The following is a 27,946-nucleotide window of genomic DNA, read 5'->3' on the forward strand; positions in this document are numbered from 1 at the left end:
GTGCAGCTGGATCCTGGACTTCCTGTCAAGCAGATGCAGCAACATCTCCTCATCACTGACCCTCAACACTGGAGCCCCGCAGGGCTGTGTTCTCAGCCCAATCCTGTCAACATGGTGTTAGCCAACAATGTAATTTGTCTTAGAGAAATACAAATAAGAATATTAGCTGTTTATGATGTATTTTGATGGACTGATATCAGCATTGCCACCACTGACCATGTCTTTAAACACAACAGAAAATGAACAAAACAAGTGTACTCTGTTCCTTTTGAAAGGAATTCCCAACAGGCCAAAGACCTGTGTATGTGCAAGTATGTACACTCCTTCAGCAGTATATTTGAACAGACTATGTGAAAGCCTTTTACTACAGTATTTTTTATTTGCAGTATATTTCTATTACAGTATATTTTCATTTGCATGCACATATTCTTTTGTTGAGAATGTTTGAAATTGATACACAAGACACTCCACATGAGCTCATATTGGTTGATGAGGCTGAATTTAATCTCACCAAACAGAGGAGAAGTGGGCAGAACATTATTGGCCACTGGGCCATGGTGGATGTTCCTGGTCAGCATGGCGGCAATGTCACAATAACCGCTTTTTCACCATCGGGCCGAACGGTTCTGAGCATGGTATGGAGCAGTTACACTAGCATTTCCACTGGAGCACACAAGGTTCAGCACGGCATGATTATAAACCGTTCTCAGCCTGGAATTCTCTGCATGGTTAGCTAACCTTCCTCAACCATTCTCAACCATGCTGGTAGAATGGCTTTAGCATGTGGCGACTCATTCAGTGTATCTTCAAGATCTTATTTTGATGGTTTAACTAGTATTGTAGCCTACATTTATTATTCTACATGTCTTTTTCATCAGGGAAGAAGATTACTAGCTCATTTAAACTCAAAATACATTGATATATTCTCATATACAATTTTCAATTTACAATATTATTTTGTCAATAAATATCCTTTGTAGCTAGTCTGGGAATGTTTACCTTTCTGCATGTTCGTGTCTGGTGGCAAACACAAGCCCTCAGCAAATGATGGAAAACCTCGTACCTTTTTTTATTTCCTTTCCCTTTTGCGACATGGTCCATGTCTTTGCTGTTTGTTAGCAGAGTAAAACCATGGAAAAAGCAGTCCTAAAAACTGGAATATGCGAACATCCTCCATAGTGCGCCGCACTCACTCCAATGTTTACCTCTCATGCTTTCACCAAAAGACGGATCTGTTATGTACCACAGTGGAACAAGAAACCATAACCGCACCAGCTGGCCTGGATCGGCATGGAATGATACGGTTTTGCGATGTGAACTGTTCAGCCCAGTGGTAAAAGGCGGCTATGCTATCTTGAGTCCATACAATGCAGCATGTCTGCTGAAATTTCTTGATGATCTGTGTTTTCTTCTTTTTTTTTTCAGCAAGAACAGATACAGCCTCTAGATTACATTGTAATCTGGGACAATGTCAGTTTCCACTTCCCTGCTGTGGTGCATCAGCATTTCACTGCCAATACCACATTCAAATGTTTTTCTCCCACCATATTCCCCATTCCTCAACCCCATAGAGAAGTTCTCTGTATTGCGGTGGGAAGTATATGTTATAAATCCCTTCCAGTGAGAAAACCTTCTACAAGCATTGGACCAGGCTTGTGATGACATTGCTTAGTAATTAAGTAATCAATTAATTAAGTAGCAATTAATAGTAATTAAGAAAAACTGTAATTTTGCTTTTGGGGAATGAAAACATTGAACAGTTTTACTATCAGATCTATCAGAGGAAATCTGGAAATCTGATTGGATTTGCAATATTAAAATATGTTGTCACTGAGATGTCACTGTGTCTTCACTATCTTTTGATTCTGTTGACTGTGAGTCTCTGTAGTGGCTCCTTATTTACCATCAGCTGCTCATAAGAGAATTTGTCAGTCATACCAAACCTGTCAGAACAGAAAAAAACACAAGTCACATAGCCAGTATGAGACAGTACTGCTCCATACAAATGCACATTGTGACTCATGCTGCTGGATGGGTGAAAATGCAGCAGTAAATGGATTAGGCCACAGCTTTTCATGATGAATTATATGGAAAGGCATTTAGACACCACTGATGTAGAAATCATATTAATACGTTATATACCCTGACAATCAAGAAAAAAAAATAGTCCAAACAATATGCTAGCACTATCTTCTTTTAATTAAAAATTATCTGAACATATCAGTTAATGTTTTAAAAACATGTGTTAGTGTTTCACAATCCTTTACCTTACATCCAGAGATATTCATTAAAACTCAAACACAGACCTATAGATATTAGGGCTTGTTATTCTAAAGATATTAAGGCTTGCAAATCTTTACTCCAATTAATAACATGATGTTTAATTAATTAATTAAAATTAATTTAACTAATTAAACATCATGTTATTAATTGGAGTTGGGGTGGGGGTGGGGGGAAGTGAAAGCGTTTTAGCGGGCTTGAAGTGCAAAGTTACGGTGCTTGTAGTGCATGAGTTACAGCGAACAAGAAGGGATCTGCTCAGATCTGCATTGGCCAAGATTCCAATCAGGTGACTTGCAAAATAGCTGTCTGGGGGGTCTCCGGTTCTTTCCGTGGAGTCTCCGGTTGTTTCCGGGGGTCTGAGACCCCCCGTAATTCATACCACGTGTATGGTATTGCTCTGATTTTTTAAAATGATTGGTCTATGTACAAATGCGTATGGACATCTTTGGCTGCTGTGTCGCGTCTTTCACCATGAGCACCGCCTCTGACACACGGTGTCAAGTAATTAACCTGTGAAAAAGTTTTGCTACATTTAAAACAGTTACGTTCCATCCATCTGCTTTTGAATGCAGGAATGTGTCCTATGTGAACTGCTCCTCACTTATTGTGAGACTGTATGGCCTGCTCTTGAAAAACATTGCTTGAATTGTTAGAGTAATCCACTTACTGTGGACTGTGAAAGTATTCAAGCTTGAACTGCTCTGATGGTAAGAAAATCCCTTTTTATGCAATTTATGCTGGTCAGGGGGCATGGTTAATTGGTTTTATGGCAATATTTTCTTTACATATAATAACACAAAACTAACAAGACAAAATTATAGTCCTAACAGATATATACTGGTGTACAATAAATAATAACAATTTATTTATTATATACACAGAGCATATCAAAGGAGGATTCTAAAAGTTCAAAAGTATTAAGTTCAAAAGTAAAAATAGTTGTATGATTGAATGAACTTGATGAAATGTAATAATGTAAATATGGTCAACATTTATTTGAAATTACTGCTACTCACAGTCAAGTTTATACTGTGGGTCATTCTGTAGAGCAGAGAGCAGCTTCACTCCTGAGTCTCCTTGTTTGTTCTCAGAAAGATCCAGTTGTCTCAGGTGTGAGGGGTTTGATCTCAGAGCTGAAGTCAGAGCAGCACATCCTTCATCTGTGACACCACAATCCCTCAGCCTGCAGGGAACAATGACACACTCTTCACTCTCTCAGTTCAAATTTACTCAGTTTAAAATAGATTTAATTATTAAAATAAATAAATAAATAAATAAAAAACAATCATAATCAATCACAAAGAACAATAAAAGACAGATGTATAGATGAGATGTCTGAGATGTCAGATGAATGTCTGAATTATATATGTTTATATACAACAGTTAGTTATGTTTCTCGAATTTGATTGGATGAGAGACGTTCCATGAGTACTAATGGTCTCACACCATCAGCACTTGTGATACTATTTGTGAAGTAACATTTTTGAATTACTAACGAAGGCTTGGACGCACCATTTGGTTTGAACCAGCAACGGCAGATTCTGATCCGTCGCGTAAGAAAGTAGTTCCATGCACAAATGTGTTTTTATGACCGTACTCAGTTTTTACTAATTTTTTTAAAAATTTACTTGTTCATTGAACTGTTGTATATAAGCAATATCACACTCACAATCGTGCTATATGGCCCTAAATCAGCACTGCTGTGATTGCCTGCGGCCAAATCACAGTAGCGCTGATGTAGGGCCATATGATACAATAAGTATTAAATAAACTGAAAGATTATAAAATTCTAAAAAGGATCTTTACATTAAAGGTGCTGTAAGCGATTTTTACAATACTGGAACTTCCACTAGACTAAAGGCACGGTCACACACGGGAGAAATAGTCATCTCAATGGGAATCTGCGCTACGGACTTCCATTGACAAATAATTTTTCCTCATGGATTTCATGTGGAGTTAAAGTTTGGTGTACTTTGATAGGCGAATTCACAGCGTTGACCAATATGAAGTTGCTTGGTTTGGCAGTGACCTCTGTGTGGGTGGTGCTTCGTACATAGCTACACTAAATATTCACAATGGACAAGGATATCATTTTAGCGGCAGGGACTAAAAACGGTTCAAGGAACGAAAAAGAAAACCAAAAATGAATGACATTTTTTGCAGAATGTAACCGAAAACCAGAACAAAGTGATGTTCAATTGTTCTGGAGTGAAAACTTTATTTTTTAATGCTTGTAACCGGTTATAACCGTTTAATTTTGTTCCGATAATTTTTTCATGAAACTAAAGGCCAAAAGGTTTATCACAGTACATTGTTTTAACTACACCACTTAATGTTGCCTGAAAAAATGAAACTGCATGAAAGTGCTTTGATCCTGAAGGAAACTGCTGCATCACACATTTCTTTGCCTAATCATCATTGTGGATGTTGCATTCTCTGAAGACCTTTTTAACAACTATGTATATTTATTACATGTACATTCATGGTTATTCCTCACACAAGGAAAACATTGTAATAGGTAAAAATTACATTTCTCAGTTGCTTCCAGGTCTTCATTGAATTATTGTTAGATATGATGCATTAATACAGATTTGATGCTGCCGGGTTTTGACTCAGAAGCAGATCTGTAAACAAAATTTTACTTAACTGTTAATTTACTGCTTGTTATGATTTCTATACCAATACATCCACCACACAGGAAAAAAATCTTTGGTAAGGCAAGTGACTTATTTTGGGCTTGTTTTTCCAGACCATGTTGCTTGTTTCTCTTGCGAGATCTGGCAACACTGCAATTGGTATTTCACCCACCCCTTGGCACAGAGTACTGTCATTTTTAAAAGAACGTTATCAACCGTTCTTTTATTTTGTTCAAACCAGTAAACTTTTGGAAAGGATGCTGCGGAACTTCTGAACCGGAGTGAAAAAATACAGTTTTTGCTCAGAATGAACCAAAATGAAAACATTTAGTTTTTAGTCCCTGTTTAGCGGTGAGTTTATTTTTAATTTCCCTCTCCCAGAGTATAAATTGCAGCATTAAAAAGAGGCTGCTTGGCAGTACTTTTTTTGCATAATTTACACAAGCTCAACATCCGCCCACAGCTTCTTGGCCAGCGAAATTTCGCAGTGCGAAGTTATGTGTTACCACGCCTTTAGCCATTGAATTAGGCACACCCCCTCTTTCCGAAACCCTGCACTCCAAAAACACATGCATACTCACAAACACACCTGGAGACCATTGTATTGGAGTAGATGGAGGGCAGATGGTCCCCCTGAGTATTTTGCAAGAGCAGGACACATTACTGTCATTTATACAAGTGTATATGAACTGCCCTGTGAACATGCACAATGATTGACAGGCAGAAAGTCTTCTGATTGGTTAAACAAAGGATCTAGCTGCAGCCCACAGCCACCTTTTCATACCACTGTTTACAGAGCCTAGGCCTGTTATAAAAAAATGCTTGATATTTCATGCCACCCATTTCAGTGATGTCTGACAGGTAAAAGGGGCAACACACTTCATCACTATTCCCCGGTTTTCATTCAGAGTTATGAAATAATAAAATTACACCATCTGTATGCACTTTAACATTTATTTTCATTTGTCATCACTGCAGTTTTCTATTAGTATCATCCTCATTTATCAGTCTTGTTACCATGGGTCTACTGTTCACGTCTGCTTCTGGGTGGACTGCGTATTTCACACATTTAAAGGGTCCAGACAAAACAATTTTCTAGCTATTTTATTTCAAATGTTGCTATATATTTACAATATAGTTATTCATTCTATACCATTTGCTTGTTGTCTGTTTTGAATGTTGCTCATTTCTGCTTTACATTTGTTTATTATTACATTTACATGTTCTTTTTTTATTTTGCTCAATTTTAAAATTGGGTTTATTCCCTGGTCTTACTGGTGGGAATTTAGACTATTAAAGACAGTCTCTCCCAGCCTTTGGGGTGGATGGAGGGGGTAAAGTGAGTGGAGTATAGCTGCAGGTTTTGTTGTTTCAAAGCTTTTTTTTTTAAGTGACAAAGATTATGTTGTTCATAGCATTGTAAATATTTTCATTTCTTTTGTGCAGTTTATTAATCTTTCTTGTAAATAGCAACCCTTTCCTTTCACTTATTCAAAAAAGCACTTTTGTGGTAGTATACCTGTTGATGTCCACGCCTGTCTATCACCTACCTTGGTCCCTCACAGTTACATTACGACACATGGTAGCAGCAGACACTCTAATCCAGTAGAGGGCAGTGGATGCTTACCACGATGGGCCCCAAGAGGCAAACTCCACTAAGAGGTTCTGATGAGGCTCTCAGGGATCAAGCCTGGACAAGAGAGACACCTTGTATCCACCTAAAGTGGCTGCTGAAGAGAGCATGGCCAATCTCAGTATGATACTACAGTCCTTTATGCAGACACAACAAGCCAGAGTAGATCATCTGGAAAATGAGGTCAAACGAAGGGACACAGGTGGAACGCATTACAACACCAGTTTATGCAGCTGCAGAATAAGGTCCAATGAAAAAGGCAAGAACAACAGTCACTGGGAGATGTGACAGCTCAGGCCTCTCCCCCACCATCTGCTATAGCATCTACTGTGCCCCCACCCACCCGAGGTATACATGACATCCAGGGAAGCAACCAGAAATCCCAGGACAGGAGTTTGATTTTTCTGCTTTGGCTAGGACCCCATAAATGGGCTGGCAAGGTCCAAAAATGTTGTTGCTCCTAGAGGATAAGGATATTGAACATTACTTGACAACCTTTGAGCAGATTGGATAGCCATGGAAATGGTAGGCCCATTGAAGAGGATTAAGACAGAGAACCGGTATATTTTGGTCATTTGTGATTACCCCACACCCCAGAAGCCTTTCCTCTCAATAAGGTCAAAACATGACAAATAGTTAATGCACTCATACAGTTTTACCCATGGGTGGGCATACCAAGAGAAATATTGATGGACCAAGGCACAAATTTCACATCAAAACAGATCAGGGATGTCTACACCATGCTAGGCATGCAGCCCTTTCAGACCACTCTGTACCACACCCAGACAGATGGCATGGTGGAACATTTTAATCACACCCTGACATCTAAGCTGCGCAAGTTAGTGTCAGAGGTACATTTTGACTTGGACCAATGACCCATGTGAACAGACCAACATAGTGTCTTAATTCCTGAAAATGAAGGGGAAGATAGACATCATGTCAGAGCTAGTCTGTGACAACATGGCCAAAGCCCATTAACAGCAGAAAATCTGGTACGACAAGTCCTAGAGGAAGAGGACCTTAGTGCCAGGTCAAAATGCGTTGCTTCTCCTGCTGACTTGGTGGATTGAGATTCTTTATGGACATTTCTAAGCTAAATCCGATCTCAGCTTTTGTCCCTTATCCCATGCCTATGGTTGATGAGTTGGTGGAACATTTGGGAAAGGCCAGGTAACTGAGTATGTTGGACATGTGTAAAGGTTACTGGCAGTTTCCTCTAACTAACACAGTCAAGGAGCTGACCACTTTTTAGGCCCCAGGTGGGCTATATCATTTTACCGGGATGCCATTTGGACTTCATGGAGCTACAGCAACCTTTCAGCAGATGATAGATTTTGTGCTACGTGGGACTGAGAACTTTGCTGCTTTATATATTGATGATGTAGTGATCTGCAGTGCATCATGGGAGGAACACCTGGAGCACCATGTGGAGAGGTTCTGAAAGATCCAGGATGCAGTACTGGTGATCAATGCAAAAACTGCCACCTGGTAAAGTTGGAGGTTATATTCTGTGCTGGGGAGGAGTTATAAAGCCTCAAGTGGACAAGGTGGATGTACTGGGCTCTTGTTTCCTGCAAACAATAAAGAAGATGAGGTCCTTTCTTGGGTTAGTTTTCTGGTATAGCCATTTTATTCCAAACATTTCCAGCTGTGTCACGGTGCTAACCGACCTCACATGAAAAGTGGTTTGGACTTCTCAGTATCAGAAGGACTTAAAGGATTTAAAGTACTATTAATGTCAAAAGTCAGTTTGAGGTGCTGATGTGGCTCGTCACATGGTTTGTAGGTCAGAGTGCACCAGTACAAAAACATTCATACTCTTCATATTCCAAGAATACAGTTTATTATCTATACACATGGACACTATGCCAGTTTTAAATTTAATTGTTACCTGCTGTGTTTCATGGTCATGACATTTGGATAAAGATACTGTTATGTATATTCAGGCATAGGTGCACATGTCTGTAAATATCACAACATGCTTTATCACTTCTCCCTGATTTTCATTCACTACTGTGAAATGATGACATTGCACCATCTGTCTGTATTTTGCTGTTTATTTTCATTTCTCATCTGTGCAGTTTTCCATTAGTATTTTCCTCTGTTGTATAGTTCTTCAACATTGGAGTTATTTCACAGAAAAAAGACAGGATTTCACAGAAAATGCCCTACCTCTTTTTTCATCTCTCCAAATGTCTATTTTTCAAAAGCAAAAATGGACCAATTCATCTTACCAAATGATAACCCTTAAAATATGCTACAACTTGTAATCACTCTTATTCCTAACAAGCTGATCATTAATCATTTATTTCTTATGCTTTGTAACTACATGTTCCAAAGTATATGATGTCTACTATCTATGAGATAACTGATGTCCAGAATGTTGATGTTAAATAATTTAGTCACTTGCATCGTATTCATGTTATTAGTCCATTAATAAAATATACAATTTCTAAGAGCAGAAACTGGAGAACATGTGACCAAAAGAATGTTATGTTAATCACCTTGAGGAAAGGAGAGAGCTGATCACATGCCATTGCAAATGTAACTTCTGAAAGGCTTAAAACCTCTTTGGGGTGTGGCCAAACAAAAAGAGTATAACTCCATGCGCCAAAAACACTAGCTGAGTTCCGGAATTCTCAACAGTCCCCGAGATACCAAGTTTTCTGATAGTTCCAGAGTTCACCCCTAACGGGTGTCCACATTTTCTGAGTCCTTGAAGTTTCAAAAATGTAGAAGTTCTGATCTTTCTTCTGCAGTCACTTCCAAGGCTCCACCTGGTCATTCCATAACTCTGGCGTCCACCATCGATTTCTATTCTTCATCGGAACACCAGACCATAGATGCAGCTCACAACAAAGACTCCCTATGAACCAAACCAAACCAAACCAAAGGACTTCCAAGCAACATGCAAGTACAAACCTCCAGACTTTCACTAAAAGATGGTGTGTTATCATATGGGTAACTCGATCTTAAATTGAGGTGTATTAAATAAAGTTTTGATGGTTTGTTCAAGGCATGGTCTATAGACTCCACATGAGATCAGCATATGTTCATTTTTCTCTGCTACAGTACAGATGTATTGCCTTAATATCATTCTCATTCATTTTCTGTTGAAGCTCATTTACTAACCTGTGTTTATGTGTGTCTATGTTTGTTAGTTTAGTTTTATGTAGTAGTTTTAGTTGTAGATTAGTCCAATAGTCTCATTTGTTTTCAAGGAGAAGTTGACTGTGCTATATCTGAAACTTTAGTCACTTAAAGTCTGTCAATCTTAAGCTACCTTGCTTATAAACAGTATTTCAAAATATCTGTGATATTATTTTCAATGGCCATGAGAGTAATATTGCTTTAAGAATTAGAATTCACATCAACTCATGACTGGCAGAATAGGTTGAGCAGATGTAATCTGTTTCTGCTATAAAAGCAACATCAATATCATTTTCTTATTGTCTATTTTGAGTGTTGTTCATTTCTAATTTACATTTGTTTGTTGATGCATTTACATCTTTTTTTCGCCCCACTTTATAATTTGGTTTATTCCCTGGTCTTACTGTTTGGAATTTACACTTTTTAAAACAGTTTCTCCCAGCCTTTGTGGTGAGTGGAAGGGGGTAAAGTGAGTGGAGTATAGCTGTTTGAAGATAATTTTCATTGTTTATTGAAAAGTAACACAGTTTATGTTGTTCATAGTGTTAATTTTATTTCTTTTGTACAGTTTATCACTTTACTTGTAAATAGCAACCCCTGTACTTTCACTTATTCAATAAAGCACTTATGTGGCAATATACCTGTTGATGTCCATGCATGTCTATCACCTCTATCGGTCCCTCACGGTTACATTATGACACCCAAGATGAAAATCATTTGAGAGACTGGTGTTGGCCCACCTGAAGGACATCACTTGACCCTTTCTAGATCACCTTCAATTTGCTTATCGAGCAAACAAGTCTGTGGAGGATGCAGTCAACATGGGATTGCATCATATCCTGCAACATCTGGACAGACTGGGGACATATGCAAGGATGCTTTTTGTGGACTTCAGTTCGGCACATCATCCCAGCTATTCTTCAGACTAAATTACACCAACTCTCTGTTCCCACATCTATCTGTCAGTGGATTACCAGCTTTCTGACAGACAGGCAGCAGCTTGTGAGACGGGGGAAACTCACTTCCAGCACCTGTACAATCAGCACTGGTGCCCCCCAGGGATGTGTGCTCTCCCCACTACTCTTCTCCCTGTACACAAATGACTGCATTGCCAAGAACCCCTCTGTCAAGCTCCTGAAGTTTGCAGACGACACTACTGTCATCGGCCTCATCCAAGATGACGATGAATCTGCATACAGAAGGGAGGTTGAACAGCTGGCTGTCTGGTGCTGTCAAAACAACCTGGAGATGAACACACTCAAAACAGTGTAGATCATTGTGGTCTTTAGGAGGAACACCCCAACACTGACCCCCCTCACCATTCTAAACAGCACTGTGGCAGCAGCGGAGTCATTCAGGTTCCTGGGCACTACCATCTCACAGAACCTGAAGTGGGAGACCCACATTGACTCCATTGTGAAAAAGGCCCAGCAGAGGTTGTACTTCCTTCACCAGCTGAGGAAGTTCAACCTGCCAAAGGCGCTGCTAATACAGTTCTACTCTGCAGTCATTGAGTCTGTCCTCTGCACTTCAATAACTGTCTGGTTTGGTTCAACTATGAAATTTGATATCAGAAGACTACAAAGGACAGTTCGGACTACTGAGAGGATTATTGGTTGCCCCCTGGCCACCCTTCAAGAAGTGTACACTTCCAGAGTGAGGAAAAAGGCTGGAAAAATCACTCTGGATCCCGCTCACCCTGCCCACTACATTTTTGAACTGTTGCCTTCTGGTCGACACTTCAGAGCTCTGAGCACCAGAACCGTCAGTCACAGGTACAGTTTTTTCCCTCAGGCTATCCATCTCATGAACAGTTAAAACTACCCCATTGAGCAATAATTATGTGCAATTCACAGTTAGTCTTTTTATATTTATCCAACACATCCTACCTCTTCTGCCATTACATTCCCTTGCACTGTATATAACAAATTTGTAAATGTAAATTATGTTGTGACTAAACAAAATCCAAAATAAATGAAAACTGTGTTATATTTTAGGTATTTAAAAAAAAATGAGATTGTGTTCACGGTAAACATGTTTTAGTTGTTTATTTTGATTCTAAAACATCAACATCAGCTGCACTATTGCAGAATATAACATATCTGTGTATCAGGTCATGTGTGATTCTCAGAGAGATGATCTTACCACAGTATCTCCAGTTTACAGTAAGGATTCTTCAGTCCAGCAGAGAGTAGCTTCACTCCTGAGTCTCCTAATTTATTTACAGACAGATCCAGTTTTCTCAGGTGTGAGGGGTTTGATCTCAGGGCTGAAGCCAGAGCAGCACAACCTTCATCTGTGACATTACAATTCCACAAACTGCAAAGAAGAATTCATATACTGTAGGTTCACATTATCTCCAAATATTTTATCTAGCCTTGTTGTATAGCTATTAGGCTAATTTCCCTGACATGTGCTATAATGCCCCTTAGTACTGATTAATGTACAAATGTTATGCTGTGAGCTACATCTGTTTTGCATATTTTATCTTATTTTACACCCCACATACCCAATTTCTGTCAAATTTAACACATTTATAAAGTATGTTTATGTCGTTAAAATTTATGTTTAACTCACCTAACCAGAGTCACAAGTCTTTGAGGATTATCTCAGCTATGAAAGCAGTTGGCATATCATTCAATCAGGTTTACACTAGAAATTTAAAATGGATTCAAATGGAATGGGCCCACTCAGCACTTCGAATGGGAGAGCCCATGATAGATAAACATAAGTTAGCTCAAACAGCATTTGAACGGGAGCCCACACTGCAATTCGATAGGGAGAGCCCGGGATGCATTTGAACGGGAGGGCCCACACTGCATTCAAACAGGAGAGCCCACAATGCATTCAAATGGAATGATTAAAGCTGCTTTAGAACAAGAGCCTCCTCTGCGATATGAACGGGCCGAATCCTCAAGCCAAGGCCCGAACAGCATTCAGTGGGAGAGCCCATACTGAATTTGCATGAAAATGATTAATGCAAATTTTTGGATGCTGCATGTGCAGCTCTCATGCCAGACTCAGCCAATGGAAGATCCTACAAATGGGTTAAATAAATAAAGCTATTGTGCAGATGTTGCATCAGTTCTTATGTGGAATAATAAGCTGTTGTTAATTGTAAAAAAAAACAAAACTGCTTCCTGCCAGCAGTCAACACATCAGTAACGCAAGCACTATGTCGCGTTCACGTGAGAAGTCGGAAGTGTGCGCTTTGTGTTGTGGATTCATTCATAGTTTTTTGTTATTCTGTTTTAATGTTCATTAAAACACATGAATTATGGTTTAGAGAGGGTTTTTGGACACTTTGATAAATAAAAGTCCACCCTGGGAACCATGGTTCCATATGCTATAACTTTGAATTGTTTAGTCCTATCAACAAATTTTTTTCCTGTATAGTTGACATCTTGGAGAACAATGTCAAAGTACATTTTTTGACCATCCATACTTCCTGTCTAAAACGTATAATGTTAAACTGAATAATAACTGAAAAGTTTATTTTTAGTGCTGATGTTTTGTGTGTTTTGTCTGCAGTGTTGTAGAATAAGAGTCTCTGAGCAGGACCCAAATATATATATATATTTTTTAATTTGGAAATGTTTTCTGAAAATTTGTACCATGCAATTGATGTTCTTTGCAATTTTTTTTTTTTTTTTTTTTTTTTTGAGTTATAAGCTCTTACTTTTGGGGTATGCGATTTTAGCGTAAATCCGTCAAATGTCTTTAGAGTGTAAGGGATTAAATAAATTTAATTCCTTTCAAAGATTTCACTAACCTGTCAAAACATGCTTAAATTCAGTGATTTCTTCCTGTAACGTGCATATTATATCAGTCTGGATTAAAACTGTGTCACTCTGGCTCACGAATGTTACGTGATGGTCAGTCAGAAACACTCAAAGAAGGCTATCCTGGCCGTGTCAGCATCTAAGAGTGATTTCTGTGCATTGTGAAAGCAAAGTGCTGCAGGTTCACTCCTTCATGCAATTTCAAACATCTGTACTGCTACAATTTATTATATAAATCTAAAAACTCTACACAGTAGGCCTATCACAGAAAAGGAGACGATGACAGCGTTTCACCAGATTTAATAAGGAAAACTGTAAACTGTCAAAATCACACTGCACTTTCATTTTTTCTTCAAAATAAAAGCTCTTAATGAAGATAAAGTAAATATGACAGAAAAAGATTTTATAAAACCAATGTTATCCAAAAAATATTAATAATTCTGTATTATATTATAATAATAAACTTGAATGGATACCACATTAATAATGAATTATTATGTATAACAACATTCAACTCGCTTCCAAAAAGTGAGTGAAGTTGTAGTTTTTGCACACCCTGTTCATTCAAAATAAAAATTCATTATTTTTAACTAGATTTTTACCTCATGCATTAAACATTTTGAATATATTCAATAGGCTAAAAATGTATAATTTTTTATATAAAACATAAGCAGAATTGCTTTTATTACAATATAATTAATTATAACTTTTGACTAATAGGTGGAACTGTCACCAACTGTACATGGTGCAGTCAGGGTGTGGTGACAATGACACACAAAATGTTTCATGTCAATACGGCAAAGTGTTGCCGAGATACAGCCTCAGATGCTTTTAGGCGTCTTGACATCTACTTCTTTGGTGCACTATCTTTGTTAGTTTGGTTTATCAAAAAGCTTTTAATAACTTTTTGTCTTCAGTGTCCCTAAATGGTACACGACTAATTTAGTATGAATCGGACATATGGCCTCGGAGGAGTTTGAAAAATAATGTTTTCAATGAAATTCAAAATGGTGGACAGGAAGTATGGCCAACCATGGCAAAATGGATATCACCGTCCTCGGCATGACACAAGGAATCTAAAGAGACCAGCCTAATTTTAGACCAAACTTTTCAGAAGTTATAAGCAAAAATAGCAATTTTTCATATTTCCTGACCATTATGTAGTACTGTGCTGAAATGTTGCAGGTACCCTCAGGTCATGCTTATGACATATACAGGTGCATCTCAATAAATTAGAATGTCGTGGAAAAGTTCATTTATTTCAGTAATTCAACTCAAATTGTGAAACTCGTGTATTAAATAAATTCAATGCACACAGACTGAAGTAGTTTAAGTCTTTGGTTCTTTTAATTGTGATGATTTTGCTCACATTTAACAAAAACCCACCAATTCACTATCTCAAAAAATTAGAATACATCATAAGACCAATAAAAAAAACATTTTTAGTGAATTGTTGGCCTTCTGGAAAGTATGTTCATTTACTGTATATGTACTCAATACTTGGTAGGGGCTCCTTTTGCTTTAATTACTGCCTCAATTCGGCATGGCATGGAGGTGATCAGTTTGTGGCACTGCTGAGGTGGTATGGAAGCCCAGGTTTCTTTGACAGTGGCCTTCAGCTCATCTGAATTTTTTGGTCTCTTGTTTCTCATTTTCCTCTTGACAATACCCCATAGATTCTCTATGGGGTTCAGGTCTGGTGAGTTTGCTGACCAGTCAAGCACACCAACACCATGGTCATTTAACCAACTTTTGGTGCTTTTGGCAGTGTGGGCAGGTGCCAAATCCTGCTGGAAAATGAAATCAGCATCTTTAAAAAGCTGGTCAGCAGAAGGAAGCATGAAGTGCTCCAAACTTTCTTGGTAAACGGGTGCAGGGACTTTGGTTTTCAAAAGACACAATGGACCAACACCAGCAGATGACATTGCACCCCAAATCATCACAGGCTGTGGAAACTTAACACTGGACTTCAAGCAACTTGGGCTATGAGCTTCTCCACCCTTCCTCCAGACTCTAGGACCTTGGTTTCCAAATGAAATACAAAACTTGCTCTCATCTGAAAAGAGGACTTTGGACCACTGGGCAACAGTCCAGTTCTTCTTCTCCTTAGCCCAGGTAAGATGCCTCTGATGTTGTCTGTGGTTCAGGAGTGGCTTAACAAGAGGAATACGACAACTGTAGCCAAATTCCTTGACACGTCTGTGTGTGGTTGATGCCTTAACCCCAGCCTCAGTCCATTCCTTGTGAAGTTCACCCAAATTCTTGAATCGATTTTGCTTGACAATCCTCATAAGGCTGCGGTTCTCTCGGTTGGTTGTGCATCTTTTTCTTCCACACTTTTCCCTTCCACTCAACTTTCTGTTAACATGCTTGGATACAGCACTCTGTGAACAGCCAGCTTCTTTGGCAATGAATGTTTGTGGCTTACCCTCCTTGTGAAGGGTGTCAATGATTGTCTTCTGGACAACTGTCAGATCAGCAGTCTTCCCCATGATTGTGTAGCCTAGTGAACCAAACTGAGAGACCATTTTGAAGGCTCAGGAAACCTTTGCAGGTGTTTTGAGTTGATTAGCTGATTGGCATGTCACCATATTCTAATTTTTTGAGATAGTGAATTGGTGGGTTTTTGTTAAATGTGAGCCAAAATCATCACAATTAAAAGAACCAAAGACTTAAACTACTTCAGTCTGTGTGCATTGAATTTATTTAATACACGAGTTTCACAATTTGAGTTGAATTACTGAAATAAATGAACTTTTCCACGACATTCTAATTTATTGAGATGCACCTGTAGTTATTCAGGAACAGTGTGATTTATCAAGAAGCTTTTGATTAAATTTTGTCAGCAGTGTCTTTAAATGATACATGAAAAATTTAGCAAATTGGACAAACGGCTTAAGGAGTTCGAAAAAGTAGGTTTTTCATAAAATTCAAAATGCCGGAAAATCTAGTGGGCAGAGCTTAAAATCAACACTACCCAGCCTAACTTGGCTTGGCCCAAGGAATCACAGGAAAATATAATTTTGTTTCTAGACCTTACAGTTCAAAAGTTATAGACGGAATTGTGAGTGAAACTTTGAACAGTTGGTGGAACTAGAGGGTATGAGAAGACGACGACTGATACAATAGGTGGCTACGCACTTTCAGTGCTTGGCCACTAATAAAAGTTTCTTGAATTTTTTTAAATGTTCTGTACATGTTATTTACTATCAATTTACTTTGTATGATAGCATATTTGTCATCATTACATCGACCTATCGATCTCCCTGCTCTAAAGATATCGGCATATGCCAATAAAAATCCCAAATCAGTCGATCACTATTAAAAGTCTACAAGAACATCTGTAGAGAGAGCAGTTGAACATATCAATGAATTCAGAAACACAACTAAAGATGAGAATACTTGTAATGTAGTTGGCTACTGGCAATGGCAATGATGAAGATGATGACATGAAGATGAAGAACCCTAGTGCAGTTTATTTACAAACGTGATAACCAATAACCCTAACTACAAATGTGAAACATAAAACATAAACTTGACTATGGCTAAAAACTTGATTTGACAAAAACATGGCTTGACATAAACGTGGCCTGACATAAACATCTACACTCACATTCAATACTTGACAAAGGACAATGGCAAACATGAGGGCTTAAATACAAAACATGGGAGAACAAGAACCAATGAACAGACAGAAATCTAACAAGATAATTAAACAATACACCAATGAAAATGTGACATGAACATGGAGGGAAAACATGAAATCACATGACAAGGGAACGGGAACTAAATGTTTCAAAATAAAAGACATGAATCAACAAAATACACGACATATCCCCCCCACTAAGGGGGGGGTTGGGGGGGTGGTGTCTTGAGGTGTGGGGCATGGCGAGAAAGGGCGAGGGGCATGGGACCAGGGCAAAGTCCGTGGGGGGTGGAGCCATGAGAGGCTCGAGGGGCGGAGCCATGGAACTTGGTGCCCGGAGAGTAGCCAAAGACTTGAAGGGCCAGGGTGGAGCCGATGGCAGGGAGGAGCAAGGCGGAGCTGGGGGAATCGGAAGACTGAGGTAGAGCCGGTGGGACTGAGGACCAAGGTGGAGCCGTAGGGAAGGAGGTCCCCATTGGAGCTGACAGATCTGAGGGACGAGGCGCAGTCAGAGGATCGGAGAGCCAAGGCGGAGCCAGGTGACCGACAGACCAAGGAGGAGCTGGAGGGATGAGGGACCCCGGCAAAGCCGACAGGCTGAAGGACCACAGTGGAGCCGAGGGAACGAAGAGCTGAGGCACTGTCAAGGGACCGACAGGCCAAGGCGAAGTCCAGGGCTCGGAGGGTCCAGGCGGGGTCGGAGGGCCGAAAGTTCCCCTTGCCTGCTCAGGAAAACTAAGGGTGGGTATAAGGGTGGGAACCACCTCCAGGTCCAACTGCTCAGGTGTGGCTGTGACGTGGCATGGAGCAGGCTGAGGCGTTGCTGTGACGTGGCATGGAGCAGGCTGAGGCGTTGCTGTGACGTGGCATGGAGCAGGCTGAGGCGTTGCTGTGACATGGCATGGAGCAGGCTGAGGCGTTGCTGTGACATGGCATGGAGCAGGCTGAGGCATTGCTGTGATGTGGCATGGAGCAAAAGATGGCGCTAGCTCAGCGACCATGATGAGGAACGCTGGCTTGGCGGCGGCCATGTCGTGGAACTCTGGCTCGGCGTCCGCCTCCCCCAAAGTGAACGTGGAACCAATGATCTGTAGGGTGAGGTCGATATATTGAGCCAGGCTGAGGGAATTGCGACTGCCAGGCATCAAGGAGGAGATCGGCTCACTTAACCCCACCCTAAAAATGTCCTTGAGGGTGACCAAATTAAAATCCACCTGGCTGGACAGAGCACAAAAGTCCTCTACATAATCCTCCAGGGGACGATTCCCCTGATGTAGACGTATGAGCCGAACTGCTAGGTTCATTATTCGGTCAAGTATTCTGTAATGTATTTGTCTGCTGGCAATGGCAATGATGAAGACGATGACGTGAAGATGAAGAACCCAATTGCAGTTTATTTACAAACGTGATAATCAATAACCCTAACTACAAACGTGAAACATAAAACATAAACATGAACTTGACTATGGCTATGGCTGAAAACTTGGCTTGACATAACCGTGGCTTGACATAACCGTCTACACTCACATTCAATACTTGACAAAGGACAATGGCAAACATGAGGGCTTAAATACAAGACATGGGAGAACAAGAACCAATGAACAGACAGAACTCTAACAAGATAATTACACAATAAACCAATAAAAACATGACATGAACATGAACATGGAGGGAAAACATAAAATCACATGACAAGGGAACAGTAACTAAACTTTTCAAAATAAAAGACATGAATCAACAAAATACACATGACAATACTGTTCCTTAGGCAGTTTAAGTACTTTGTATTGATAAAGAATTCAGTGTGAGACTCAGCTGCCTGTGAATGTCATGGGTAAAGAAATTAGCATTAAGAGTGATGTCTACCAGTAATATTAGGGAGAGAGCATGATAGCGATCTGCAGGTCACAACAGATAGAGGAAGGCCTTAGTTTGCAGTGATGGAGAGATAAAATCATCTGTATATACAGTACTTATTTGTGGGTAGAATATGGTATTAGCCTTACAGGCCTGAAGGCCATAGCAGGTAGAGAAACAGAACATGTAGAGCTCTTGTTCTTGCATAAAGGATCCACCATAGTGACCAGCGGGTCATGGCATGTGAAATAAAGTGGGTTCAGTTGCGCTGGAGTGATATTGTTCTCATTTGTTTACAGATAAGCATGAGCAAAAAGATGCGGGGCAAAACTTGCAGAAAGCATTGACACTCTTCACATTCTCAGTTCAGGAGACAGACCAGTTTAACAGAGACTTCTTTATCAAAGATGATCTACAGTATTAAATCATAAATAACAATGTCAAGAAACAGAAACAAAGAACGAGCCACAGGTCTGTGGTAGACAAGTGGAGTGTGTGTTTCAGATCTCAAAGTGAAGATGAATAAAATCAGCTTTATCTTCAGTTATCAATAATTTTGAGCTAGCATGTGCAAACATGTTGTATTTGTTGATTTTGATCCTTAAGCATCAGCTTCACTTGTACCATATTAAAATTACAAACTGTTTATCAGGTCATGTGTGATTCTCAGAGAGATTATCTTACCACAGTATCTCCAGTTTACATTGAGGATTCTCCAGTCCAGAAGAGAGCAGCTTCACTCCCGAGTCTCCTAGTTTATTCCCAGACAAATCCAGTTGTCTCAGGTGCGAGGGGTTTGATCTCAGAGCTGAAGCCAGAGCAGCACAACCTTCATCTGAGACACCACAATACCTCAACCTGCAGGGAATAATGACACACTCTTTACTCACACAGTTCTGGGAACAGATCAGTTCAACAAAGACTTAATTATCAAAGACAATATTAAACCATAAATCCCCAAGGCAAACTAACCCTGACACTGTTATCTATCAGACAAACAGACTGTTTTCACAGTGTAATGATTTTTCTTAGTGTTACTTACTGAACTGATCTGGATTTGTTGATCACAGGCAGCAGCTTCAGAAGAACTTCATCTGCTTTATTTCCTCCTCCAACAAATTCATTCAGTTTAAACTTATCCATCTTCTGCTCAGAGGTTAACAACACAAAAACTAAAGCTGACCACTGTGATGAGGAGAGCTTGGTTTCTTTTATTATTCCAGATTTCAGGTAATGTTGGATCTCCTGCATTAGTGAATGATCACCCAGTTCATTCAGACAGTGAAACAGATTGATGGATTTCTCTGGAGAGCTATTCTTCCTGATCTTCTGTTTTATGTACTGAACTGTTTTCTCATTGTTGTGGGAGCTGATTTCTGTCAGTGCCATTAAATCTTGTAAAAGAGTCTGATTAGACTCCAATGAGAGACCCAGAAGAAAACGAAGGAAGAGGTCCAGATGTCCATTCTTACTCTGTAAAGCTTCATCCACAGCTCTCTGATGCAACTCAAATAATGAAAGATGTTTTGATGAATGATGTTTTATCAAGTTTAAAACATTAGCAAACAGATTTGATTTGGTTTTCTTGGGAAACACGCTATTGTTTGTAAAGGAAAGACGCACATATAGAGCTGCTAGATGTTCCTGAATGCTCAGATGAACAAAGCAGTACACTTTCCCCTGGTACAGCCCAAACTCCTCTCTGAAGATCTGAGTGCACAATCCTGAGTACACTGATGCTTCTGTCACATCGATGCCACACTCTCTCAGGTCTTCCTCGTAGAAGATCAGATTGCCTTTCAGAAGCTGCTGAAAAGCCAGTTTCCCAAGTTTGAAAATCATGTCTTCATCTGTCTCTTTCTTCTCATAATCCTTCTCATGTTTGATGTTTGTCTGAATAATCAGGAAGTGTGTGTACATTTGAGTCAGTGTCTTGGGGATCTCTCCACTATCTGCTTCACCCATCATTCTCTCTAGGACAGTGGCTGAAATCCAGCAGAACACTGGTATGGTGCACATGATGTAGAGACTCCTTGATGACTTCAGGTGTGTGATGATTCTATTGGCCAGACTCTGATCACTGATTCTCTTCCTGAAGTATTCCTCCTTTTGTGGCTCACTGAATCCTCGTACCTCTGTCATTCGATCAACACACTTAGAAGGGATGAGATCAGCTGCTGCTGGTCTGGAGGTGATCCAGATGAGAGCAGAGGGAAGCAGATTACCCTTGATAAGGTTTGCCAGCAGCACATCCACTGAGGCTGATTCACTTACATCACACAATCTCACATTGCTCTGAAAATCCAGTGACATTCGACACTCATCCAGACCATCAAAAATGAAGAAAACTTTACATTCATCACTGGAAATTTTCATTTGTTTAGTTTCAGTGAAAAACACATGCAAAAGATCTGAAAGACTAAGTTTTTTGTCCTTCATCAAATTGAGTTCTCTGAAAGGAAGAGGAAATACGAGGTGGATGTCCTGATTTCCTTTCCCTTCAGCCCAGTCCAGAATGAACTTTTGCACAGAGACTGTTTTTCCAATGCCAGCAACTCCCTTTGTCAGCACAGTTCTGATAGCTTTGTCTTGTCCAGGTAAAGGTTTAAATATTTCATTGCATTTTATTGGTGTGTCCTCTGTTGCTGCACTCCTGGATGCTGCCTCAATCTGTCTCACCTCATGTTCATTACTGATCTCTCCACTTTCACCCTCTGTTATGTAGAGCTCTGTGTATATCTCATTCAGTCGTGCAGGGTTTCCCTGCTTTGCTGTTCCCTCACATAAACACTCAAACTTCTTCTGCAGATTTGACTTAAGGATGTTGTGGACATCATGAACTCGAGATTCACTGCTATAAGATTGAAAGAGTAGATTAATTTATTATGAAACCAGTACAAAATATTTAAAGAGGTGGAGATTGTCAATAATCATGTCTGATGTGTTTGTAGTGAGTTGACATTATAACTGCATTGCGATGAGTGTATTGATACAATTTCAACTCTATTAGGAATTTGCATTTTTACTTCCATCTGAGATATGACACTCAAACAACAATAGTAAGAGCCTGTCACCTACATACAGTAAAATGCCACACATTGTTGCACAGAAAGTATAAATCAGTTTAAAATCAAATCTGCAGCCGCAGCCATCCGCCGGGGGACGGAGGAGTTTCTGCCGACCGCCTGGATGCGGAGGAATGGCCGCCATCCATGAGGGGAGGAGGGGCTCGCTGGCAGCTACCTGGAGTGGTGGAGCCACTGCCAGGGGCGGAGGAGTTCCCTACCGGTCGCCAAAATGCGGAGGGGCATTCCATCCGCCAGGGGTCGGAGGACTGGCTCCGGTCTGCCCGGGGAGGAGCGGCTGTCATCTGCCAGAGGGTGGAGGCGTGATTGAGGACCAGGTGACGGCATGTCTGGGAAACCGGCGAGCAAGTTTTTTCTCTCACTGTTGCTCTGCCTTGCCCTTTCCTTCTCCTCTTTTTTGTTACTTTGTTTTTCCCTCCCCTTGTCCCCCTCCCCAGCCCTAGAGAGGTGGGGAAAAGCCTGCCAGCGGGTGCAGCCAAAAGGGCAATTACTAGCCGTTACGCTCTCTCCTATGATAGAAGTGCGGAGGTTGGAGGTTAAGTATCTATGGTACCAATACAGTATCGGTTCAAATCGTCAACAGTCAAATCCAGATAACTCCGTAATCAATGTACGAAGAATGGGGCCCTGGTGGCCTTGGCTTGGACAGGAACACAGGCAAAACAAACTTGCACAAGACAGAGCACAAAGGGAGATTAAACAGAGGGAGAAATGATGAGGGCAATGAGGGAGAAAGGTGGAAAAATGGGCGTTTCTAATTAAATGGGGAAGGTTTAAGTTCCAGAACAACTAAAATCACTTACAGCACCTTTAAAAAATTTCTATAGAGAAGACAATGCCTTTAAATTAAATAAAATAATCAATATTGTCTGCTGAATTTCAGTCTGTTTACTTTTCTCTTCAATTGTTCTATTTGCTATGTGTTTTTATGTGTATAAATTGTGGCCTCACTGTTTGTCTGTGATGGTGATTCTCTGTTCTGTTGTACAGCTCATCTGTTCAGTTTCTCTGTCTGGTTCCTCCAGCTGGACTCTGGAACAGTAATGAAACTCACATAGCAATATACAGTATATCTTCGGTTTTACGAGTCAAAACACTTCATGCATGGAAATTTACTTTGACTGTTTGACTACTAAACTTTGTTTTCCTGTGCACTCTAAAATTAAAATACAAGCCAGCCAATCAAATTGGAACTGTCAATTTCAGAGATCTTATGGTATTTCTAGATGATTTATCACTGAGGCAGTCAATGAACAACTGTGGGCATGTCTTCTGAGGCTGAGACAAGTTTGTTTTTTTTTGTTTTTTAATTAAACCCAGTTCTGGTCTTGTCATATGATGATAAATTTGCATGTCACTAATATGATAATATTAATTCCCACTTCCACTACAGTTAATACAGTCCTAGATGTTCTGAGGGAAAACTGAGAGGAGGGACCTTCAGAGAGTAAGAACGAAATTCAATATGTTCTGGACCAGAGCAAAACTCAACACACTGGGGAAACTAACAGAGGAGAATTTGCTCCAGGCCCAGGAATGGCAGTCCCGACTGTATAACAGGGGCACTCAGCTATAGAAATTCTCACAGGGAGATACAGTCCTCGTGTTATTACCAGCATCAAGCTCTAAATTGTTAGCCAAGTGGCAAGGGCCTTTTGAGGTCACACTTTGAGGTAACATTTGAGTTAGGGGAGTCGACTATGAGGTAAAATGAATGGATAGAGGCGGAGCATGGGAAATTTACCACCTGAATCTCCAAAAACCATGGAGAGAGGTGGTACCCATGGCTTTGGTGATGGTCGTCCCAGAGAGGGCGGAGTTAGGTCCAGAGGTGGATTCAAAAACCGCCCATCAAATCACCCCAGTTCCCTGTGGAGACCACCTCTCACCGTCCCAAGTCAATGAGGTTAACAGGTTGCCAAAAGAGTTTTTCAATGTGTTTTCGTCTCTACCCAGTCATACAAACCTGGTCACCAGAACACCACATTGAGATGACACCAGGAGTGGTGGTATGTTCCCACCCCTATCGGTTACCGGAACACAAGAAAAAAGTGGTCCGGGAAGAACTCACGGCCATGCTAGATATGGGTGTGATCGAGGAGTCCCACAGTGACTGGGCCAGCCCGGTGGTTTTGGAACCAAAGTCCGACAGGATGGTCTGGTTTTGTGTGGACTATAGAAAAGTTAATGCGGTGTCTAAATTCGATGCGTACCCAATGCCTCTCATTGCCGAACTGCTCAATCTGTTAGGTGTGGCTCGCTTTTATTCGACACTGGATTTAATGAAGGGATATTGGCAGATCCCCTTGACTCCCATGTCCCAAGAAAAAACTGCATTTTCCACTCTGTTTGTCTTATACCAATTTGTTACCCTTCTGTTCGGTTTGTTTGGGGCCCCGGCTATGTTTCAGGGACTCATGAACAAAATTCTCCGGCCACATGTTGCATATGTCGCTGCCAACCTGGATGATATTATTATTTATAGCAATGATTGGCAGTGGCATATCCAGCATCTGAGGGCCATCATGAGATTGCTGAGACAGGCGGAACTCACAGATGAATACACAGAAGTGTGCAATTGGACGGGTGGAAGTACGGTATCTGAGTTTCCACTTGGGTCATGGACAAGTGCATCCCCAAATTGATAAAACAGCAGCTATTGCGGCTTGTCCAAGACCCAAGACCAAAAAGGAGGTAAGAGAGTTCCTGGGGCTGGCTGGCTATTATTGTAGGTTTGTACCTAATATTCGGATGTCACCAGCCCACTGACTGATCTCACTAAAAAGGGAACACCAGACCCGGTCCAGTGGATGGAGCCGTGCCAACAGGCGTTTACACAAGTGAAAGCTGCACACTGTGGTGGACCACTCTTGCATTCCCCTGGCTTCCCTCTCCCTTTTTTGATACAGACGGACATGTCAGACAGGGGGTTGAGGGCTGCAATATCCCAGGTAATGGAGGGGGAGGAGCGCCCCGTGCTGTATATTAGTCGGAAGCTCTTGGTGTGAAAGACGAAGTACAGCACGATAGAGAAAGTGTGCCTGGCCATCAAATGGGCAGTCTTCACCCTCCTGTACTACATGCTTGGGAGGGCCTTCACCCTCTGTTTGGATCATGCCCTGCTCCAGTGGCTCCACCGCATGAAGGATATCAAGGAGTCGGTAGCAGTCCGGACGGTTCCTCGGCCTGAGTCGGGCGGTGGTGGTATGTGGAGGCGGGGGTGTGATCGAGCGCCGATCTGTGGAGAGTGACGTCTGGGAAAGCTGAGTGCTTTAGGATTTACACCTGTGCTAACACCTGTTTGTATTCCCAGTGAGCTGTGTGACAGAGATAAAAAGGGAGAAGACAGCGGCAGACAAAGAGAAAGCCGAGCTTCAAGCTGTGTGTGTGTGCGAGTGATTTGGGAAGTGTTCCACTGAAATGCGAGGATTTTTGTTAAATAAAGACTGTCTTATTGGAACGAAGTCCCTCGCTTCTTCATTCCCTGGAACTAAAGGAATTGCTACAACCACTATAACATAAACACATCGGTCAGAAAGCGTGGCAGAGGAATCCTGTCATCCGATAACATTGCTGGATTGAAAGGCAACTGCATGTGCGGCGCACGGGATCCAGCACATGAGGTAGCATGGTTCTTTGGGTAACTACTAAGCGTAATGACAGCACCGTTTCTGACTATTTTGGCGCCCTAGGTGAGATCGCTGTTGTTGACGGTGGTAGGCGGCGATGTCTCATTATTGGCGCTCCCATTTGCCAGAGCGATCTCATAATTGGTTGTGTTGTGTACGTGTGCGTGTGTGTCCTCCACCTTGTAAATGCAACGCCAACGTCCACTCTTGTTTTACTCTGTTCTCTGTCTCTGTGTACTCTCCGTTCTCTGTGTCTCTTTTAGCAAGTCTTCGAATAATGGCTTTAACATCTGTAGACGAAGCTAAATTTCTTTTCCAAGTCTGCCATGGTTGTTCATATTCCCCCGGCTGAACAGCTAGTTCAAGTAGCCACAAATCACACTATAGGTTGAGCTAGAATGGGATGGATGGAGCTGAGCGGGCTGCTCAAAATACCTTTAAATATTAATAATTTAAATAATTTGAAAAGTATATATTTTTTACCTAACATCAGAGGGGAAGCCTTCATCTTTGAGTTCTGGTGGCTTAGCCATTGACCAGTCACTCATCATGGACACACAGCTGGGTTCTGGTGAGTCTGATCTCTCTTTCTGGATTGGGCTTCTGTAAAACAGAAATACATTTGGCCATTTTAATCAATTCTGTTCTAGTGCAGCAAGAATCAAAACAGAGCCAGAAACACAAAAAAATTGGAGAAAACAATTTTGTTTAGTTTTCATGTGCATTTAATTGAGTCTTTTGTACACTTTTGCTGAAAAATCAGCATGTTGTGCAGCGTTTTTGACTGTTCATGTTCTTGAGAACCATTAAGATGATGAAAACGTGCTACTTCATTCAATTCTATGATTGATCAGCATGGAGGAGATGATAGGTATAACCAGAGGCAAGCATTTTCCTTGTTAATACTGTATTTCTGCAATCATGTTGTGTATCCAGACTCCATTTGTCATTTCTGTCAGCTCGGCAGAACTGGTGAAGCCCAATTAACAAATAAATCATTCTTTTTAATCTGTCTTTTCAATTAATTGGTCAAACGGGTTAGCAAAACAGTCGGGATTGGCTTGCAATTCAGTTTGAATCAGCTCACTGATGCACTAAATTGTTTGGAGTGGTTGGGATACTTTAGAACACAGAGAGCAAAAACAGTAAAGAAGAAGGTCTTTTTAAATGAAGTTCAACATCTGCATGAGCAGCTTTTGAACAACTCAAACAGTAAAGACATTTTCCAACCAAGAGATTATCAAAACACCAACAGTAAATGAAAGCACTTAATGTACCAAAATGTACCATTGCTTTTTATTTAGTAGGGTGGCATGAGGGCTCAATGTGAGCCCACTTTGAATATTCTTCATAGCAAATATATTCCCCCAATTAAGAAAATGTGTTTTATGGGGGGCCTTTAGCCCCTGCAAAAGGGGGGCTTTTTTCCCACAAATACCGTGTAAATGTAAATACCATGTACTGCCTCAGCAGACTACTTTTTTCAAAGGTAATTTTGGGAAACTACACATATTTGCTGCACTAAATACTAAAGAAAATGTAAACATGCTGCTCTCACAGTGACCAAAATCGAATGCTTTGACGCTGTTTTTGCAAAACAAATATGCAGTTCTTATATATTGTAGTAATTTATAGTCATTTTAAGGCTTTGTCAGATTATTAATTTTTACACAAACTTCTGGATTTATATTTATTCCTCATTTTTACAAGCTATGGGAAAGTTTGTTTATATGTTTCAGTGTTGATATAATTCCTTGCATGTTATGGCAGTATGGTGTTTCTGTCAGAGTTGCACCCCTGAAGATAATTAGTAGAGACTTTAATAAAAGTACCTGCATCCTGAAGAAAAACCTCCATCTCTGTTTGTTTGTGTTTCCTCCATGAATCATTGAGTCCTCATGAAGCTGCGCAGGTGGATCTGATGAGTCTGATCTCCTCCACTGACTCCACTGAATATAACACACATGTGGCAGATAAATGATCATGAGGCGGCTGCTCAGGGAACATTTGAGGAACTGTATTAACCCGAGCTGTGCTCTATGTGTAGTCATATAAAAGCCAAGAACCCACGTTAGGTCAAGGTGGGTCTTCATCCATTATTTATACCTACAGATTATAATTTTATTATAGCTCTAATCCCCATGAGCTATCAGCTCTTATTTAGGCGATGAGAAACTTCGCTGCAATCCCAAATCCTACATTTGTGTTGGTAGAATGGTTGGAGTGGTTTGCTTATTTCCTTCC

General features: G+C 40.6%; 1 protein-coding gene across 1 annotated transcript; it reads right to left on the reverse strand.

Annotated features, from left to right (window-relative positions):
- Positions 1-250: 250 nt before the first annotated feature.
- LOC127437307 (NLR family CARD domain-containing protein 3-like) lies at positions 251-27,584 on the reverse strand. Its single transcript, XM_051692156.1, has 8 exons — positions 27,535-27,584; positions 26,186-26,305; positions 23,025-23,105; positions 20,030-21,841; positions 19,672-19,845; positions 11,848-12,021; positions 3,300-3,466; positions 251-1,943 (listed from the first exon to the last, which is right to left on the reverse strand). The coding sequence occupies exons 1-8, from the start codon at positions 27,582-27,584 to the stop codon at positions 1,933-1,935; spliced, it is 2,589 nt and encodes an 862-aa protein (XP_051548116.1). The 3' UTR covers positions 251-1,932.
- Between the last annotated feature and the right edge of the window lie 362 nt (positions 27,585-27,946).

The sequence above is a fragment of the Myxocyprinus asiaticus genome, chromosome 48 (genome assembly GCF_019703515.2).
Source record: "Myxocyprinus asiaticus isolate MX2 ecotype Aquarium Trade chromosome 48, UBuf_Myxa_2, whole genome shotgun sequence".
Taxonomy (NCBI): Eukaryota; Metazoa; Chordata; class Actinopteri; order Cypriniformes; family Catostomidae; genus Myxocyprinus; species Myxocyprinus asiaticus.